General features: G+C 38.0%; 1 protein-coding gene across 2 annotated transcripts; it reads left to right on the forward strand.

The window, feature by feature from the left end:
- The first annotated feature begins 59 nt into the window (after window positions 1-59).
- Window positions 60-16,307, forward strand: st18 (ST18 C2H2C-type zinc finger transcription factor). 2 transcript variants are annotated; one of them, XM_046409373.1, is made up of 18 exons: window positions 60-336; window positions 3,763-4,470; window positions 5,169-5,303; window positions 6,190-6,280; window positions 6,376-6,468; window positions 7,027-7,235; window positions 7,553-7,752; window positions 9,671-9,916; window positions 11,079-11,188; window positions 11,759-11,821; window positions 12,141-12,209; window positions 12,500-12,562; window positions 13,000-13,080; window positions 14,412-14,633; window positions 14,807-14,895; window positions 15,022-15,125; window positions 15,230-15,373; window positions 15,515-16,307. In XM_046409373.1, exons 1-18 carry the CDS (start codon window positions 84-86, stop codon window positions 15,653-15,655), a joined length of 3,021 nt encoding a protein of 1,006 aa, XP_046265329.1. In that variant the 5' UTR covers window positions 60-83; the 3' UTR covers window positions 15,656-16,307. The 2 variants fall into 2 exon arrangements, with proteins under 2 accessions (XP_046265329.1, XP_046265328.1); XM_046409372.1 differs by having other exon boundaries at window positions 62-336; window positions 15,227-15,373.
- The last annotated feature ends 4,010 nt before the right edge of the window (window positions 16,308-20,317 follow it).

Consider the following 20,317-nt stretch of genomic DNA (forward strand, 5'->3'; position numbering starts at 1 on the left):
ATCATATATGTGACTCATGAATTTAAAACTCTAAATTAAGCAAACAAATAAATAAAAATAAGTCTCAAAATGTAATACTTATAATGAGCCACACTGAGTCCTTTATTGACCCTGCTGGGCTTTTTATTCGTTCCGCTCGTCCCTCCAGCCCATATGGGTCCGTGGCGAGGAAGAGGAGTGCTCAGGAAGGGGTGCAGGGCGCCCCCGTCAACAAGAGAAAGTCCCTGCTGATGAAGCCCCGCCACTACAGCCCCAGCGAGGCATGTGAAGAGGAGAGCGAGGACCTGGCACCGCCACAGGACAAAGAAGAGCTGAGGAACATTGACACTCCAGCAGGTAAACAGATGTCCTGTTGTTTTGTCTGTTTTGATGAACAATTGACGCTGAATTTTAAAATCCCATCTGTTGCATTCATATTTCCCTCCCTTTGCCATCAGCCAGCAGCCGCAGTCATTGTGCAGTGGAAGTGAAAGACTACACTGCTGGGTCCACATTAGTTGTGTCTCACGTCCACAAATTGAAGTTTTGACAGCTGATCTGCCATGATATTTCTGGCGTGGCTTTACCCTCCTTTGATGAGGCCAGATTTCAGACCCCTCATCTGTCCGTCTTCAATAGCCAGTCCAAACCCATTGAATCTATAGAATGAAAAACTGAATGGGGGTGTGCACCAGTTCACTTTGATTTAAATTAAACTTCCTCGATTCTTTTAATCTGATTTTTTATTGAAGTTGCCCATTGTGAAAAACAAATGAGGCGTCACTGATGCTTGGCTGATGTTCTCATGTTTTACTGTTCTGTTTTTACAAAGACTTTACTAAGTCACGGGAGCGTTTCAACAGTTAAAAATTGTTTATTTTCACTTATGCCACTGTCCTTTTCAAGAGCAAAAATGTTTTCTTTTTTCCTAATGAATTGAATTTTGTGCATTTTGGCAACAATGCTCGTGGTGTACATGTGCATTCTCGCCCACTATAATCTGCACTGATTTGGTATATTTTTAACGATGTAACTAAGCAACAAACGTAATTGTCCCTTTCAAAAGCTTTTGTTAGGCCCTCTAACACAGTCTAATACATAATTAGGCATAATGTCTACAGCTCATTATAGTACACATGTGTGTAGTTAAATGGACCAGGAGAGTAGCTCACTGAATTGTGTGGATTCATTGGAAATGGAATTTATTTGTTTCCTGGGTTCATATTACATTACAATTATCCAAGTAATTCACTGTGCATCATCACTTTTTCTTTTTGTTGTTGTGTATTGTAGATGCTTGTTCTTTTTATCATTCAGCATTGATTGACTGCTGTATATTTCCCTTATTTGAACATGAAATTCGGTGGACTAGCTTTAAAACTGAACAAATTGCCAGATTTTTTTGTTTTTTTAAAAATCAAGATAAAGTGGTTATAAACATTTTCAGAACATATTTTGCTGTTATCGTAAGATTTGGGGGCTATTTTGTGTGGAAAAAACAAAAATTGGAAAAGCGGATTGGAGGCAGTAAGAATTTTTGCAGTGGGAAGCTGGTCATATCTGCATTTTGACAAAAAGGGAGAAAAATAAGCTCCTCGTTTGGTCGGGCCACACTGCGTTCAACTCCAGCCAACTGCAGCCCTGCTGCAGAGTGCTGGTAATGGCTATTCTGGAGTACAAACTGTTCACCTGTTCCAACACACAAACCACCGCAGGGATCCAAGTTTTTTTCCTCTGTGCGTGTGTGTTTATGTCTGTGTGCTTGTCTGACTGTATGCGGCTGTGTCCGGCCGAGGAGTCCATCTGGATGAAAAACAAAACCCTTGTTACTTGCCTTATAAATGTAAATACGTGTAACTGGCTTTAATTTTTCATTCAGAAGCGTTTGCCTGTAGACGCCTCTTTTCAAATATATTTCACAGCAGGGAACTGAGAGTAAGACATTGTAACGCTGCCTGAGCGCACTGCATATGAAACGAGACGTGTCAAATTGTACTGCATTTGACAATGTATAAAATCATGCATTTACAGAAACAGTTTGTCTTTTTATTAGCGCCACATAATTTATGTTAAAGCTCTTTTGGTGAGGATTAAGTTTTTGTGCCGCTCCCGTTAATAAGTGGTAGTTGTCTGATAATGCCTGTATCATCCTCAACAGTGTGTGATCTGATTCTCACAATCCATCTCTATCTGTCTCCTCAGCCTATCGAATCCTACTTTTGGTTCTGATGTCTAGCCACTTAAGAGGATATAGGCCCACAGTCCAGCCTACAGAAAGTAAAAACCCTCGCAGCCCAAAGAGCCTTAATCGAGCATAAGTTTGAATGGTTTTGGAGGATCAAGCGAGATTTTGTTGAATCAATCCAGATGATAGCTTTGCAATGTTAATCACTGACCATGACTTAATATAATCAGTGGTGTTAATAAAGTGTTGTTTCAGATGCATTTCGAAGGGATAACCCTAACCCTCTTTGTCTGTTCCACTGATCAGCCTCTCAGTGAGTAAGGCTTCTTCTGGCTTCTGGGTTTATGCTAAAAGATACAGCAAAAGGTCAATGCAAATTAAATTACTGAGAGCACTCAGTGCAAAATAAGCTGGTGAAAAGAGATTATAGCAAATGGGTGTAAAATTTAAGAAGAAATGCATATATAATTGATAAGAATGGCACAACTTTATCATATATGGTATCTTATGACACCTGCAAGGATTTTAAAACTCAAAAGAAGGGAGTCTAGCTTTTATCTCCAAAAACAAATAAATCAAATTATTAGAAAAGATCCTAATAAAATGATCTGCCTGTCTTTTCCAGCAGCATCTTGCATTTTAATGGTCTGCCATGAGTTGTTTATATTTTTACACAAAAAACTGACTATCCAGGACATGTAGAAAAAGAAAATAATTGAGCAAGTTCCACATAATTACTTCATTATAAAGAGTATAAAGTAGACAAGTAGTTTTTAAATCAGATTTAATGTGGCAAACGACGTGGGCACTTTTTGTGGGTAATATCTGGGGGCATCGTTAGCTGGTGTGTTATTGTGCTATTTTTAAAACAACAACGACGTCTGTTTTTTTTGTTTTGTTTTGTTTTTTTGGTTTTGTTTTTTTTTTTTTTTTTTTTTGACTGAGGTGTTTGGTTGGCTTCTCTTAAACGATGTTCTGTCACACAGACAGCAGCTCAAGGAGATTTCTTTCTTTTATCTTTATGTTTGTGGTTTCTCCCATATGTGTTTTAAGGAATCCTCCCTAGAAACAACAATTATGTGTTTTTAAATCCATTTGTGTGGAGATGACAACATGTTGCTTCTTAGCTTGCACTTATAAATACACATAACTAATTAAAAACTGATGTCCGCTGTTCACCACACAGTAAATCCCTCCATAATCTTGTCTTAAATCTATATTGGGTTGTTGCTCCAATTGGAGACACAGAGGAAGAAGAAAACAATTGTGTTTCTCATCTCCAGGTTTCATATTCAACTAGCAGAAAGAAGCATCATATATGTTACTCAAAATATTCTTGAATTGCTCAGAAATCGTACATCCTTATGATTGTCATTTCTGTTGCAACATTATTAATCCTCTAGAAGGTCTTAAAAACATGTTTTTCCCAAGCTATTATTTGTAGAAAAGTAACACAAAATCTAAAACCTTTAAAGGATTTGGAGAAGATTATTGAGGACATACAATTCTTATTCTGTATGACACTGAGAGGGTCACAAAAGGGTCTTCTTGAAACACATAAAATAATATATGTTTCGTTGTTGTTGTTCTTGTTGAAGATGGAAACTTAAGGGCGGTCAATGGACTTTCCAACAAAAATGGCTGCTATGACGCGGCAAAGTCCAGTGATTCTCTCGGATGGTCAGAAGTTACATCTAACGGATCCCCGCAGTGTGAGCCGGACACATCTGAGCATCTGATGGATGAAGACGATGCTGAGCTGCTTAATAATGAAGAAGACCAAAGTCAAGACAGAATGAGCGGTATATCATCCCCACAGACTCCATACGAAGACATGAGGGAGGCTGAGTGGGAGCCCTTGTCTCTGTCTGCCAAGGCGAACGACTCAGGCTGCAGTCCCTCCAGAGCCTCTGAAGACCTTTCAGGCAGGAATGGCCACGTGAAAGAAGAGCCTCATTCAGAATTAGGTGGTCTGATGGGTAAGGTTAGTATTTATCAGGCTGAGGCTCTAAGATACAGGCCTCTACCCACAGAGGAAGACAGCGAGGGGGAGGGGGAGGCGGAGAGGCCACCTCGGCTGGACGGCTGGGCTCTGGGCCTCCACGAGAGAGGCCTGGAGATGAGCCGAGGACGGGTGAACTTCAGCCTTTTGGAGCAGGCCATAGCTCTACAGACAGAGCAAAGACAGGCCCTACACCATGCCTACAGGGAGATGGACCGGTTCCTCATGGAGCAGATGACCAATGAGAGAAGGCACCATAGAATGATGGACATGGACAGCAGACTCAACTATCATGGAGCAAAAGGTAACGATATAGATATGTCAGTAAAGTTATATGGGAGCAAGCAGTTTTCGTAAATGTACCTCCATCCATCATAAATCAGATAGACCGTTTGTGATTTGGATGATTGGAGACCCAAAAAAAAAAACATTAAAAGGAATAAAAGAAGCATACGCAGGGGGGAAATCAGGGGAAGGAAATCCTCTTAAGCACTAAAAACATTTTGGCAACAAGTGAAGTAATAAATAAGCAGACATCAAATAAAGAAGAACAAAATTTTCTGATGGAATTGCTACTACTCAGAATATTGGATTTTGATAGGAATCAACTGGATATTTAACCATGACCATAAGTCTTAAATCCTCCCAAAGTACCTCTCATGTTTCCCTCTGATTCTTCAAATGACTGCAGCTAAATGTGTAATCCTAGATGTAATCTTTCGATGGACGGGCATTAAGAAGTGAATGCTGTGTGCTGAACTGCAGCCTTAACTAAAATGACAGATTAACAGATGCATTTTGTGAAAAAAGTGTCTGTCTTTGCATGATATTTCAATCTGTTGACCCATGTAGACAGGAAAGTACAAGTGCATTATTTCACATATTTCTACATTTCTTGACAGAACACACACAAAGAAAGAAAGGCTTTGGAAGGTTTAGGCAGCAGTATAGTGGCTGTGTTATATTTGTTTATTGTGAAATCTCATTTTACCGTGTCTGTAGATTCTCCACGCACAGATAAAAAGGATATAAAGTGTCCAACTCCAGGCTGCGATGGCACGGGTCATGTGACCGGCCTGTACCCACATCACAGGAGTCTGTCTGGGTGTCCTCATAAAGTTCGAGTTCCTCCCGAGAGTAAGTCACATCAGCATTTCGTACAGTATGTACAGCCTGTATACTGGGTGATTTATACTAATTTACTGCCAGTTTTAGGATTTACAATCAGTCACAGTAATTGAAATCCTTTTAGCACAGACCCAAAGACAAGAAAGAACTGCTTATACATTTAGTTCAATTCAAAGATGTGCACGAAACTTTTCAAATAAATTTAAAGGCTTTCCTCTCTCTTTCTCATAGTGTTGTAATTTCTGAATATTGAATTCTCCCCTCCCTCCACACACACACGCACACACACACACACACTGGTGATTGTTAAGTCATTTCAATATAACTCAACAAACATTCAACATTAAACAGTAATGTTACAAAAGGAACAGAAAAAGTAATTAACTTTTTCAAAAAAGCACATGCTCTTAGACTGGAGGCAGTATTTGCAAATCAAAGGGCTAGCTAACGCAGCATTCAAAAATAAATAGACAACTCCAACAAACTAATTGGAGAATATGTACAGAAAAGAAGTTTCTAAGGATACAGAGCGGACCTTTAACGACGCATTTGTTTTGAAGAATATAATCAGCTGTCTGGTTACGCTCCTCTTTGCACTAAGCTATTTACATTTCAGCCACATTACAGCGTCCCTCACAATGAGAAATCCTTTTGCTTTTTTCTCCTGTTTCTGTCTCAGTAGGATCTTTGCTCTATAGGCATTAATGTACCAACATGTTTCATAAATCATCCTTTAATGTCTGAAAATGTGTTTTCTTTATTTTAAAAGAAATGCTTGGTATCTATATGTATTTACCATCTTATAATCTTTAAGCTTGATTATGTCTTCCATGGTTGAATTATGTTGGTTTTTCTAAGCTTAGCCTGTTTCCTGTCTCTGTGCTTGTCTCCTCAGTCTTGGCCATGCATGAGAATGTCCTCAAGTGCCCCACACCTGGGTGCACAGGCAGAGGACATGTCAACAGCAACCGTAGCACCCACCGGAGGTACATCCACAAGAGAAATCCATTAGAAAATCTGCACCCTGTTCATAGATGAGTTACGGTATTAGACTAATGTGTTTGATTTCCTCCCCAACCAGTCTCTCAGGCTGCCCCATCGCTGCTGCAGTGAAGGTCTCCAAACCTCAGGACGAGAGCCTGAAGTGCAGACAAACACCTGACCGCTCACCGAGGTAAACTGCCAGAGCGCCCTGAGGGTTTTCACTGCTATTGATGCATGTGCAAGAAAATAATTGCAGCGAGCATCCAGAGCAACCAGTGGACTGAAGTTGTAAAAGCTTAACTGAGGTTATGCAAAAAAGTGATAAACACGATTATTGTTGAGGGGAGTGTTGGATATTTTTATTCACTGATCCCAGCAGAACACAGTCTATTTTCAGCTTTCCAAGCAGACATAAGCAACGGTTGCTGGTGCTGTGAGTTCCTCTCTATTAGAGATGATAAAAGAGCAGAACTCTTTGTTCCCTGTGGATATATCATGGGCAGGATGCCCACTCCTACTATATTAATTAGTCTGGCAACCTGGCTGTGGATCTACAACACACATCAGATCCCAGACTCTATGTGTACAAAAGCACTGGCATCTCTGAGTGATTTAAAACAATGTCTTTGCTTAACTGCTTAATATGAGCTCGTGGGGCACTTGTTATTTCACAAGTTTTGCGCAATAAAATACAGACCTGTTTTTTCTGTTTTTTTTTTTTTATTTTATTTTATTTGTCTCCTTGTAGAGCCCTTGGCTTGATGAAGAAGTTCGAGATGAACCAGTTGAACTATAGGCTCTCTCATCCAGCAGCAGCCTTGCAGCCGAGCCTCACGAAAGACATGGACAAGTACAGCAGAATCCGCTTTGATTACGCCAGCTTTGATGCACAAGTCTTCGGCAAACAGCCTCTGATGGGAACCAACCAGGACCAGGAATTGTCACATTTATCTGATTGTAAGTCTCATACATTTTATTTTCTGCAGAAAAGGTTGTATTGAAGGTGCATAAATTGTAACATGCTTTAAGTACGGAGCCTTTGTTTTGACCACAAGATTATTATTGGTCCGCAAAACCATAAAACTACATGCAAATGTCATGTTTAGCAGTTTTTAATAAGTAAGTTTAAGTATTGCATCCATATTTCTGTGTCAATGGTTATTGCTAAAACCCACAAATATCAACTCCTAACTTGTTTTCTACAAACTATTAAGTTTGTGTATAACACCTGGTGTCTCAGTAACTAAATTATGCACTAATTATTTGTCTTTTAGCACCTCAGCAGTATCCTGGCTTCCTCAGTGCTCCAGGTGGCCGATTGCCCACCTCTGGTCAGCACAGCCCACCGAGTCAATTCAAAAAAGAAGACGATTTCCAAGCCACAGCAGCGACTGCCGCCATCCTTAACCTCTCCACTCGCTACCGGAAGAACATGGAGGCTGTTGCCGGCCGGCCCTTGGCAACCTCCACAAAGGTAATCAAATTAGACCACTTGGAAAGGTATTTAATGTGGTCATTTTAAAGGAACTCTGATTTGTGTATAAAAAGAGAAGACATCAAAAGACAGAATTTGGCAAAGGGAGCTTGTCGCTCCGATGGCAGAAAAACAAGGAGGTTTCCACTCCATAAAGCTTTAATGTACACAAATGAAAATTTGTGTAATCACATCAAAAGAAGGAATACAGTCAGCCTTCTTTCCCAATTACAACTACTCGCATATTTTTTTAATAAAACATGTGGTAGTGTATTTTGTTTCGACATCAGCTGGCATGTAAAAACCCTGAACTGTTGTCTGAAATTGCATCTTGCCCGCTGCAGATGGCAGAGGATATTTTGCTTAGTTATATGATCCAGCATAGGCTGTGTGTCTACACCAAATAGTCTTTAAAAGCATTTCAAGGGATTAAGCCAATCAGCTAAAGGAGTTAACATCTGAAAAGTTTAATTCACACAAAATCCAAACTCTTCTTGGAAATGTGTGCAGATCCAAAATCTCTTCTGCTGTCACTATCTCCAAGGCAGCATTGTGTTCAGCTTCTTCCAAACTCACTTCATGATTAATATTGATCACATTCTGTGGGTTACATACGTGCACACTGTACTGTAGATGATTCAAGGTTTCCACACCTACACAGCACAGATCCTTGTCTCCCAGCTTGTTGAGCTGAGAATGTGGCCCTGTACCAGGTACCAGCCCACTGAATGAATAAAACAGTGTTAGCAAGTTAATCATCTGTTCTCATTTACAGCTTAGTTGTCTTGGAGAGACGTACAAAATAAAGATCAGCTTTCAGGTCTGAAAAAAGGGGCCATATTTAGAGTGTTATATGCTTTAACTTATCTGCATATGTATTACATGTTGAAATATCACACTCAAAAAGCACCAAATAGCCAGCCCTTACAGCACGAATACAAGCTGATTTTACTTCTTTAACAAAGTGAGGCATTAGAATTTCACCACTAATCAATAAACAACACACACACAAAAAAGGAACAAAATCCTGAGGTTTTTTTTTTTTTGTTTTTTTGTTTTTTTTTAAAAGACATTAAAATCTAAATAAATTACAAAAAGTCCTAACACTGGTGTTACTTCGATTAGGTACACACATCATCAAATGGCTGGATAATTAAAGTGGACAGCCTCATCCAGTGTTCATGAAAATTATCCCCTTTAATTAATTTAAAAAGCTCCCTTTTGTTACAAAAAAATAATGATGTATAGGGTTTAATGAAACATATGCATCGAATAATTGGTTTCATTTATGGAAAAGGATTTCAGCATTTAATGAGGTAAAACTTTTAATACCATAAAACAGCCATAAGTCATCATGCTATTGCATTTCAGTGCAGAAACGACAAACACATCTGTCAGCGGGGAAACTTATGCCACATTAAGCTTTTTAATTTTTGCTATAATAATGATGACCTAAAACCAGCTACGCCCCCCCCAGCTGCCATCTTGGTTGTGTGTCCTAGAAAACAGATGACGCAGCTGTCACTGAAAAACTACACACTAGTTATTATTTTTTTGCATTCAGCAGAATTAATGCTGGCTTAGTTTGGTACTTTGTCTGGTGTGAGATAACCACTGTATGTATTATTTAAATACATTGTTTGTTTGCTCTGCGACTTAAGTCATTTCTTATGTTTACAGAGAAATGTTGCTTGAAGTTTACCCTGTTGCCGCTGTCATATTAATGAGAAATTGTACTATTTTATTTACATTTCTTTTAGTGTAATTAGCAAAGTAGATTTTATTTTTAATCCCCTCGGTCACATGTTAGCATACACTGTAATGATTTGTGAGGCACAGTTGTACTGTACGCTTCTGCAAAATGTTGCAACATGTATTAATTGATTGAATGTCAAGGATTAAACTCCTTTGCCCTTAGGACATGCTCATAGAAGTGGATGAAAATGGCACCCTGGATTTGAGCATGAAGAAGTGCAAGGAAAACATAAAAGCCCAGACAAAACCGCCTTTAGATGAGCCGCTGTCCCCTTCTGAGTCCACTATGGCCAAAGGTGGGAGCGCACTCATCAGCCCCGCCTTCTACCAGCCGCTGTGCGAGAGAGACAGCTGGGAGAACCCCGTCCCTGTCAACTTCAGCAAAGCACACATTTTACAGGACACAGAGGTAAAACAAACAAACAAACAAACAAACAAAAACACTGACACTGATGTCATAACATGTGAGTGGCAAAGGGGGAGAATTTGAAGGTCAAACAGTGAACAGTCTCTGGTGTGATATCACGGCACCAAATGAAGAAATTTCAATAACACAAAGTGAAATAAAACAATGAGATTGAGTTGCCCAGTGACACATTAAAAGAAAAACAGAGATAGAGAAGATAGAAAATAAGTTTCATGGGATCCCTAATACAATACTGTCTAATTTTTTCTCAAATGTTAAACTCATTTGGAATTTTCTTATTCTGTTTATTCATTTCAGCAGCGCAGTTTTTTCTTCTGCAGGTGTCTTCCCAAACAGAACAATTTCTGGTTCTCTGTTATTTCTGTTACCCCTATAATTGCTACCATCCTATATACTTCTTTTTGGGAATTTTTGGGAATTTTCAGGAATTTACTGAAAACTGTTTCCTGTGTTAGTCTAATTTCTTGTTAGATTTAGTATAAATATTTAATCATTATAGTCTAAATATACTAAGTAAAAGTAATAAATTAAGTTTAAAAAAGACTTAAAGCTGACAAATTTAATAAAACTTACTTCCAGAACAAAATACACATGCAGCTCTGCCACTGATATATTTGGTGAGAATTTAAATTGTGACATTTCTACGGACAAAGCAGGAGCTTCTCCAGTCTGATCTTTAATCTATTAAATATTTTTACACTGAAGACTGGTGATAATCTGGTCTCCACATACTCGTCCTGCCTGAGGGCCTGAATGAATCTTAATGTGGATTGTCTTCATTTCACAGGTGGTATTCATTTGTAGCTGGTATCACGAGTTATCACATTTGACCTGCTTTTAAATCATACATAACATCTGGTGACTTGTCTGTGAGAAAAAAAAAAAAGAAAAGAAAATCCATAGGCTATACATCATAAATACTATGTGGATTAAGTGTGACTTTAAATGGATGTATGGTTTACTGCAGTATAAGTATCATTAAGTATAATCTCTTTGCCTTGCACTCTAACCCTCAGGGCTTGTGTTTTAAGAGTATTATACAGGGCTTTTCATTAATTATTCACTTTTAGGTCATGGCAGATCGTGGTCAGGTTTCATACTTTGGACAATTAAGGCCATGTTCTTACTTCTCCTTTGTCCACAGGAGGATTACGATCATGTCCCCTTGGAGGACCAGCACTACAAAGGAGACAGCAGCATGTTGAGTCCCAAAGCCAAACTGCTATTACGAGATTCAAAAAAAGAGCTTTTGAGGTATACCAAGTTCAAGAGATCTTGTAGCATCTTAATTTAGTCAGGTGTGAATAACGTGAGCTTCCCTTTAAGTCAGCAGGTGCTCAGTGCTAACAATAAAAAGTGTAATGCCAAACCTTATACCTGTGTTTGAATGGGACAGTTTAATACAAGTGAGTCCAAACAAGCTGAAACTCACTGTGTCACCTATCACAGTATGTCTGCAGGTTCATGTGGAGCAGAAATGTATCTGTTTGAAAGTGAGTTTTCTCCACCATATGTCCTGTAAAAGCTTACAACTCTTGACTCTTGTAGTTAGAGTGCATGCTCTGCTGGGTCTCCTCTTGAGAATCACACCGCGAGAACTGTAGGATCCTCTAGCACAGCACTCCCTCAGTGACGTTCAGAGACATTACTAAAACCGAATGTAGAACGATATAATAATAATTTCTCTACTAAACTTCCCGCTGTACTAACTCTTTAATGCCCATGAAAAGGTTGTCAGTGTAAAAGAAAGCTCCAGTTCAAGCTTGGAAAAGTCTGTGGGAAGTAGAGTAATCTGTGCATTAAGTGCTTTGTGCTCTCCTGCAGCTGTCCGACCCCGGGCTGTGACGGCAGCGGCCACGTCACGGGGAATTATGCATCGCATCGGAGGTACTGTAATTAATTACACTCTCATTAGCACCAGCTAGCAGATATATGGACAAGGGAAACAGTGCTGAATGTTTAATTATGTTGATTGTTACAGTTGAAAACATGTCACTTCGCTTGTAGAGTTAGACTTTAGCTTTTATATAATGAGTCAGTTGAAAAAAATAAAACATGGTGACAAGGTTTCTTGTGAAGAGGAAGTGGAATTGTGTTTTCAAATAATTTTGTATAAATATGCATTGAGACATTGTATTAAGATTATTCAATTCAGCTGTGATCAAAGAGTGCATTAAAATGACTGTTAGCTCTTTATCCTCTCTAGTGTGTCTGGATGTCCCTTGGCTGACAAAACACTCAAATCACTGATGGCAGCCAACTCTCAGGAACTAAAGTATGTGTTTTGAAAACTGTTATTGTTGCTAAAGGATTTTTCACATTGAACTAGGCAGCTTGTTTTTTGCTTCATCTTGGGTCAGCACTTTCCTTTCCTTTTCTTTCCATTTATTTTCATGACATTTGCTTTCCTTTCTAGTCCCTACACATTATGCATGATTTCTATGTACTCCACATGAAGTTGTTTGGTATTTGTACTACATTTCTGCATATTGGCATGAATCCTCCGCTCTGCTCGCAGTCTTTTGCTGTAAAAAGCACCTGGTCTCTGTGTCTCTCAACCCACAGGTGCCCAACACCTGGTTGTGATGGATCTGGACATGTGACTGGGAACTATGCTTCGCACAGAAGGTAGCAGAGAAAAATGAACCGCAACTGAGCATGAAATACATTTGTCAGATGCATGACATTCAGACAGATGGTGAAAGTCTCACTTTATGCTGCAAACATGCTGCACTTTTTGAAATCTTGTGTTTATTGATTTTTTTGGCTGCCTTTTCATTTATCTATGCATTTATGTGTCCATTTAAAATCCATGTTATGTGCGAATGCAGAGTTGAGGAACTTGATGAATTCATGTATTCATTTTGATTTGTAGATTTAGATTGTGCAATTTAAACACCATAGTAGCAGCCTGTAACAATATGTATATGTGTATGTATACATATATATATATATATATATATATATATATATATATATATATATACACGTGTGTGTGTGCATGTGTGTCTACTCTTTCATAGATTACTGTCATGTTAACGCATACTGTCTCAAATCATTTGTAGCTTGTCAGGATGTCCACGTGCCAGAAAGGGAGGTTTGAAGCTCACACCAAACAAGGATGACAAAGATGAGCAAGAGCTTAAGTAAGAGATTTTTTTCTCTCGTCACATGCTGTCATGTTTTTTGTTTCAAAAATAAAACAAGAAAACATCGTGAAAATGCGTCATGCTTTTGTGCCTGGGGCTTTATACCTGGAGGCCATTAAGTTAAACAAAGAAAATAATACTTCTCTTGTGGTAACATTAGTGAATTATTTTCTAAGGATTAGCAGAATGTTTTTGTGGGATTTTTTTTTTTTCAGGGTTTTCCATTTTTCCTATTTTCTGAATGGAATATCTGGCTTATTACACTTCACTAAGTGCTTTCTTTATAATTATAGTATATTAAGAAAATGTTGAATTTATGGATGGGCACTCATTTGTAGCTTAATCATTGTCTGTGAAAGTGTTATTGAAAAAAAATAATGTAATTGATTTGGAGTTTAAACCCAAAGTCAGATATACAAGCCCTTGTTTACTTATACATCTGGACACAGATTTTTTTTTCTTTTTAATTACTAATGCAAGGGCCATGAGCTTAGGAATTAGACTGGAACAGATCTCATACACATTAAGAGAGAAAGGGAGAGAAAGGGGGAGGGCAGCAAATGTCCCTAGATTATTGTAAATAGTGGACCATATGGCATGCCTCCATTGTCCTGGTGCCTTGCATCAAGCCACCTACCTGTGGTAGTTGCAAGTAATGGGACTGGTGTTGTTTTGTCCTCTAAGTGCTGCTGTGCTGTCGAGTAACAAAATGCTGAAACAGGCTTTTTGCTGCAGCACTCTACAGCATGTGTGCCATTTGTATCATCTCAGGTGACCTTTCACCTTTATCAATAAGGGAAAGGGTTATCTACCACCAAATTACATTCTTTCGCATGAGGGGATACATGACAATTATCTGTAATTCATGTCACTCCATTACTGACCTGCAGAAAACAGGCCTCAATTCCAACTGACAAACTCTTAATGATATTCAGTGTGAGTTGTGCATTTTGTTTTCAAGCAGCCTCACAACAAACACACTGAGCAGAGCATTTGTTCTACCTCAAGTTTTAGTGGATTAGTAACTTATAGTTAATGCGATTATTTCTAGTTTTGGCGACTTTATTTTTAATCAGCATTTGGCTGGATTAATCAACTTAATGGTTAACAAATCTTCCGGTCTAGTTATTGAAAGAGAGATTTTTTTTTTTTTTTTTTTTAATGATGTGGTTGTTTTTTGTTTTTTGAGCATTTGTTCAAAGCATTTGATTTGTCTATTGCGTAGGAAAAAATGCTATTAAATGCAACTTAGTTAGATTCTCCCCGCATGAATCAGCAGTGTTTGGAGGTTTACGACATGTCTGACTCTTTGTTTGTTTCTCTGGTAGGTGTCCAGTAATTGGATGTGACGGACAGGGCCATATATCGGGAAAATACACATCCCATCGCAGTGCGGGCAGTTGTCCACTTGCTGCCAAAAGACAGAAGGAGTCGTCCATCAATGGGCTGCCCTTTGCCTGGAAGGCCAGTAAACAGGAACTGCCCCATTGTCCTTTGCCTGGCTGCAATGGCCTTGGACATGCCAATAATGTGTTTGCCACTCACAGGAGGTGAGGTCGCCTGTCTGTCTTCCGTTTTATCTCTGAACAATACTGCCGGTCGACACGTTGCATTCTGACAATGGAACCATTACTCTCATTCATGATCTCTATTGATTTTAAAGTTTATCTGTTTTGTGACATTCTCCCACCTAAAAATGGTCCTTTATGACATGCTGAACTAGCTTGTCGGGTTGCCCACTGAACGCACAGAGTATCAAGAAAAAGCACTCGGAAGACGAGATGATGACTATCAAATTGAAAGCGAGCAGTGGTAAGCTACCCTGACACCCTGACACGTTGCGTGATATGCAAATGTGGACATATTTTGCAGTTCACACAGAAAATATCTTTGTTTTCAGTTTGAACATGAGAAATTACATGATATGCTTCAACTCAGGTGTTGAAAACAAAGAAGATATTCAGCATTTGGATCATGAAATTAAAGAACTGAACGAATCCAACATGAAAATAGAAGCAGACATGATGCAACTTCAAACGCAGGTAAATATCCACCCTGACGAGTTAATTTTATCCACAAAGGTGGGAGATCTTTGTTCGCTCAATTTGACGAGCGTTTGTATTTTGTGCCTTGTACTCGAAAGCAGATATCGTCTATGGAATGTAACCTGAAGACAATTGAGGAGGAGAACAAGATGATCGAACAGCACAACGACAGCCTTCTGAAGGAGCTCGCTCGCCTTAGCCAAGCTCTCATTAACAGTCTAACAGACATTCAGCTGCCTCAAATGGTACAGTAAGCCTTGACCACAGACTCCACTACAACTCATTATATCTAACCTGTCCTGGAAGAAATCTCTCTTTTTTTTTAAATTCAACTGTCATTTCTGCTGTGCTGTTTTCACTAATAGTCAAAAATGTTTTTGTTGCAGGGACCCATCAGTGAGCATAATTTTGAAGCCTATGTGAACACATTAACTGATATGTACAACAACTCGGAGCATGAATACTCTCCGGAGTGCAAGGCCCTCTTGGATAATATCAAACAGGCTATTAAGGGCATCCATGTTTAAGCTGTAGAGCTACCAAGAGGTTTCTTTGACTTGGGATAATGGCACTAGATAGCTCTATTTTACTGAAGAGTGCTGGCTTGGCTGCATGTATAAGACAAGGCTTTTGGAAATGTGTTTGGCATTTCCTGGTAAATACACTGCACTGAGAAAATTACCAGCCAGATTTGTAATGCTTTTACTGTTTCTGCATTCACTTGATATGTTTATCCCGGTGAGATTTTTACCCGATCTGGCACTTAATTATTTTGTATGGTTTGCTTGATTTTGATCTGTATGTGTTCATGTCATTCTTATATTATCACTATTTATTATTATATTTGTTCATCAGTGTATTTATTTCCTCAGTTTTTATTTATTTCTAGAGTTGTAAATGCTTAATATTTGAGAAATCTGTTTGACTTTCTGCACATTGTAAATTACATAAAAGCACATTCCAGTTCCATGGCATACTTTCGCCATCTAGTGTTGAAAAACGTATATTATTATTATTATTATTATTATTATTATTGTTATTATTATTATTAGACCATAAGTTGGATCTCCCTTCAAAGTAAAAACCTACCAAAACAACTAAGCATCAATATTTTTAAGCATTGCTTTTGCTTTGTTTATTGGAAACTGAATGTATGGTAAGGCAAAGTGAACACTGAGATAAAAAAAAAAAAAAAAAAAAAAAAAATGCAATGCACTTGTACTGTACCTTTTTCTTCTTAACCAATAACAACTGAATGCAACCAGGAAGTGACACCGAGCAAAAATGCAACATCATTCGGTGAACTGAATGTCAGATTCTGCTTTGCATAGTGTGCCACAAGAAGAGTGCAACAAAAATCAAAAATTCACTTTGTCAAGATGTCTTTTTTTTAAATATAGATATTAAACTGCCTTCTGTGCACACACTTTGAAGTGTGCATATAGTATGTGCCTAAATGTATATGAATCCATAAAAATATACAAGTACTATGTTTTGTGGTAGGACAGTATTACGTGGATGGTGTATTATACAGTACAATTATTTTCATAGGAGGAGACGTTCCTGATGACTGTTTAAATACGTTGTCTAAGTAGCTGTAATCTCAAAGTCAGGTTTTGAAATATCTCGACTGAGATTGAAAAGTTTGGTGTTTATTTTAACTTTTGCTAGCATGGAGAGGGGAGAAAAGAAAGGAGTGACAAAAAACAAGAAAAATCATCTGCTCCTGTTTTATCTTGTACTGCTTACAAGCCTTAACATTTCAACCAGTCTTACAGTTTGAATATTCTTGTAACGCTTGGGGCAGATTTGAATAGTAGCTATTTCAAAACCGAGCTGACTACCACTACAACTCCTGTTTCAGTTTCAATCATTAAATACAAAAAAAAAACAAACAAACAAAAAAAAAACTAATGAAAACATAGACAAACGATATTTGTTGGTTAATCAGTTGTTCATTTGCATCAATTGCACTTTTGTATTTTCTGTTTTTTTGTATTTTTAGCAACCACACTGCCCTTCAACAAAAAAAAGGGAAATGGGATACTGTGGTCGTATTGCCGTACAAAACCGGTTTCAATTTTGCAAGTCAATCCCAAGAGAAAAATGACACAGTTATTCATTTGAGCAATACATTTTTTCGGTTCTGCAAAAATAATTCAAAGACATGTAGCTTAGGACATTTCGAAGAAACAAAAAATGTAACAGCAAAAGAGCCAAATTACAAAAATATAAGACCCTATTTTATCCAAATACTCAGTATGAATTTCAATCTTTTAAAAAATCTGAATCGCATTCTTTAAGCCTAATAATCCTTTATTTATAATTTCTTATATTTAATTCCTAAACCACACATTGTTTGCTCAGGAAGTTTTGTGAATAATATTTATTTTTTCCCTGTTAGTATTTGATGTTTTGTATTGTGAAATGCTTTTTTGTGGAACGATATTAGTATGATATGAAATTGTATTGTATTTTCTTTTCTTTTACATTAAAATGTAATGCTTTTTTCAGTTGAAGTAGTTTGTAAATTGAAACTTCCTATTACTTTTACTATTTCATAATAAACAGATATGCGCTGTGTTGTACAGTTTGTGTATGGTAGAAATAAACTTTTCAAATGGTTGTGCAGTTTCTCAAATGTAAACCCAGTTACCCCTGATGTATCAAGTAAGCCACCAAGTTTCCTTTGGCATTGGCAGCACCTTGTGGTCATTTCTAGGTATTACATGTGGAGTAACGGGGAGTGGTTAGTTTAGACAAGACATTCTACTGTACTGCACACATCAACAGCTGTTGAAGTTAGGAACCAAAATAAAATAGTACAATGACGACCCAGAGGTTTAAGATGCTGACCACTGGGCCAATGAGACATCATAAAAGCATACCAATGCTCACAACGAATCTCATAAAACACAACCTGAAAATATCACTTCTTTCTTAAATTTGACAGCTGCACGCACAAAAAATCTTCCTGGCATCCTGACCTGCTCACTCAACACGCTTTTAAGATTACTAAAACCGCCAAAAAATAAATGACCTTCAAACTGATGCATGGTTTGAACGCTTCTCATGTTTTGTTTGCTCAAACCCAAAACTTTTTCTAGTGAATCAGGAGTCCAACAAGTTATTGAGGCAGCCCTTGTAATGAACTTCTTAATCTTTTTTTGTATCATCAGCAGTAATGTTGTTTTAATAATACTAAAAGCTATACACATAGTATCATCCGAAACATACTGAAATCTCCAGCATCTTTGATAATCATGGACTTTCACCGAAGTAAGAAGTAAGAGTCAGCATATGCAAAGTGCCACAGAAACAAAGCCAGCATACTACCCAGATAATAAACCAAAGAAGTAGCAGCAACACTGCATTCAAAGTATGAGACTGTTGGCTCAGTGCTACTACAAACATAATTTCCGTCATGCCACACAGGGCCCTGACTTCCTGTAATATATATACTGCATGTGCAGACTGTGATGGTGGAGAGCAGACAGCAGACAGCAACACACACACACACACACACGCACGCACTGGGTGTGATCTCAGGTAATGCTGCTTTATTAAAAACAATGTTTGTATTTATCTAATAAAACACATGACTACCAAATATTGTTTTTTTGCTTTTGGGGGTATTTTTTGGAAGAAGCAAGTGTGACCACATGCAGCGTCCTGGTTTTGTGTGATGGATTAGTGTAGTTTTTTAATATATGTTTTAGGTTTTAGCTAAACCCATGTATACATGATACGTTTTTCTAAGCTTACTGTGATTTTGTAGCATCACTGCCTTTTTACTATTTTTAGTACAAAAAAATAGTTAGCGGGGGTCCTGACCTGAAATCCTGGCAACGTCCCTAGTTTTACTAATTATGATTCCGATGCTAAAAACAGGCCATAGTTTGAGTCTATTAAAGTCTATTATGGCCATGCATGACACGAGTAATGATCCTGGACAGATGAGAAGGTGCAGTATTAAATTACTAAAACCTTGAATGAACCCATGTTAAACAATCTGCACCATGTGTATTTTGTGGTCATGTTGAGTCAGGTTCAATTCCTCACTGTTACATCATCAAACCACAGACTGAGGAAGTAAACAAACTCTTCAACCTCAGAGGCCAACCTGCCAGAGAACACTCGCTGACGCTGCAAAAAGTGGTCATGTATATCGACACAAAAAACATTTATGATAAAATAAAGCGAAAGCAAAATATTCCACTATGAATGTTGATGGATTTGTTAGCCCCCTCTCCTCTGGCAGCCATATTGCCAACTAATCCACCAGATTATTTTGTGCAACCTTCAGTATAAAACCCTTTCTATGAATGTAGAACAGTAGGTCTTCAGCAGCCTTTAACAACTTTACAACCCAAGCAAAGACAAACAAGATAAATGCTGCTTTTTCTGTACTCTCATTGCATATTTTGCACATAAAACCTTCTTCCTAAAGTAACCTACTGTATCATCAAAAGATGAGGTGAAGTGAGGTGCATGAAAACTCAGCCCCAGACCTGTGCATGTCTTCTGACCACCACTGCTTCCTTATTAAACCTTATGAGCATCCAGAACAGGCCAGAAACCAGCTGCAGGCTAAATTTAGGCCTTTCCTTTAGAGAACTGTGTGAGGTTACAAGGTGGGTGAAGCTTTCTACGACCTTTCCAATTTTGTACTCTCTTGTTTAAGAAAAAGATAATGAGCAAGCCTGTCACAGATAGAACAATGTGGTCTTTTAACTTCAAAAGCCTGAAAGTAGAGATGTTAAACTAGATTGTTTCAAGTGGGTAATTACAAAGTAAACCGCACAGAGAAAAGACAGATTAAATCTTTCATTGTCTAATTCTGACACTAACTTCCAACCTGACATCAACATTTGTTCTCTGTATAATGGATGTAAATGTCTCTGCAGCTCAGTACAGTAGTTAATTAAAATTATAAATGACTACATCTGACTTTAAAGCCTACATTTCTTTTAAAAAAGTAGGGCAAAACAGTCTTAGAACCCTGGGTTAAAAAAAACTATATAATAATAAAATGTCATCACGAATACGTAGAAACAATCTACTTATCCACGAAATTATTTCTAACAGATTAAAACAAGTCAAAGTAACTGTTCTTTTCACTGTAGTAAGGTAACGGTGCATGGATAGATGGACAGATAGATGTGAGCAACAGTGCTTCCCTCTATCGA

Source organism: Scatophagus argus, chromosome 13, assembly GCF_020382885.2.
Source record: "Scatophagus argus isolate fScaArg1 chromosome 13, fScaArg1.pri, whole genome shotgun sequence".
Lineage (NCBI taxonomy): Eukaryota > Metazoa > Chordata > Actinopteri > Scatophagidae > Scatophagus > Scatophagus argus.

Excerpts from the sequence above, each read along its gene's own strand:
- st18 (XM_046409372.1), top strand. The coding sequence starts at position 84 with ATGAGCCACACTGAGTCCTTTATTGACCCTGCTGGGCTTTTTATTCGT. Across the intron at positions 12,210-12,499 it reads GCCAACTCTCAGGAACTAAA|GTGCCCAACACCTGGTTGTG; the intron begins GTATGTGTTTTG and ends CTCAACCCACAG. Across the intron at positions 13,081-14,411 it reads AAAGATGAGCAAGAGCTTAA|GTGTCCAGTAATTGGATGTG; the intron begins GTAAGAGATTTT and ends TTTCTCTGGTAG.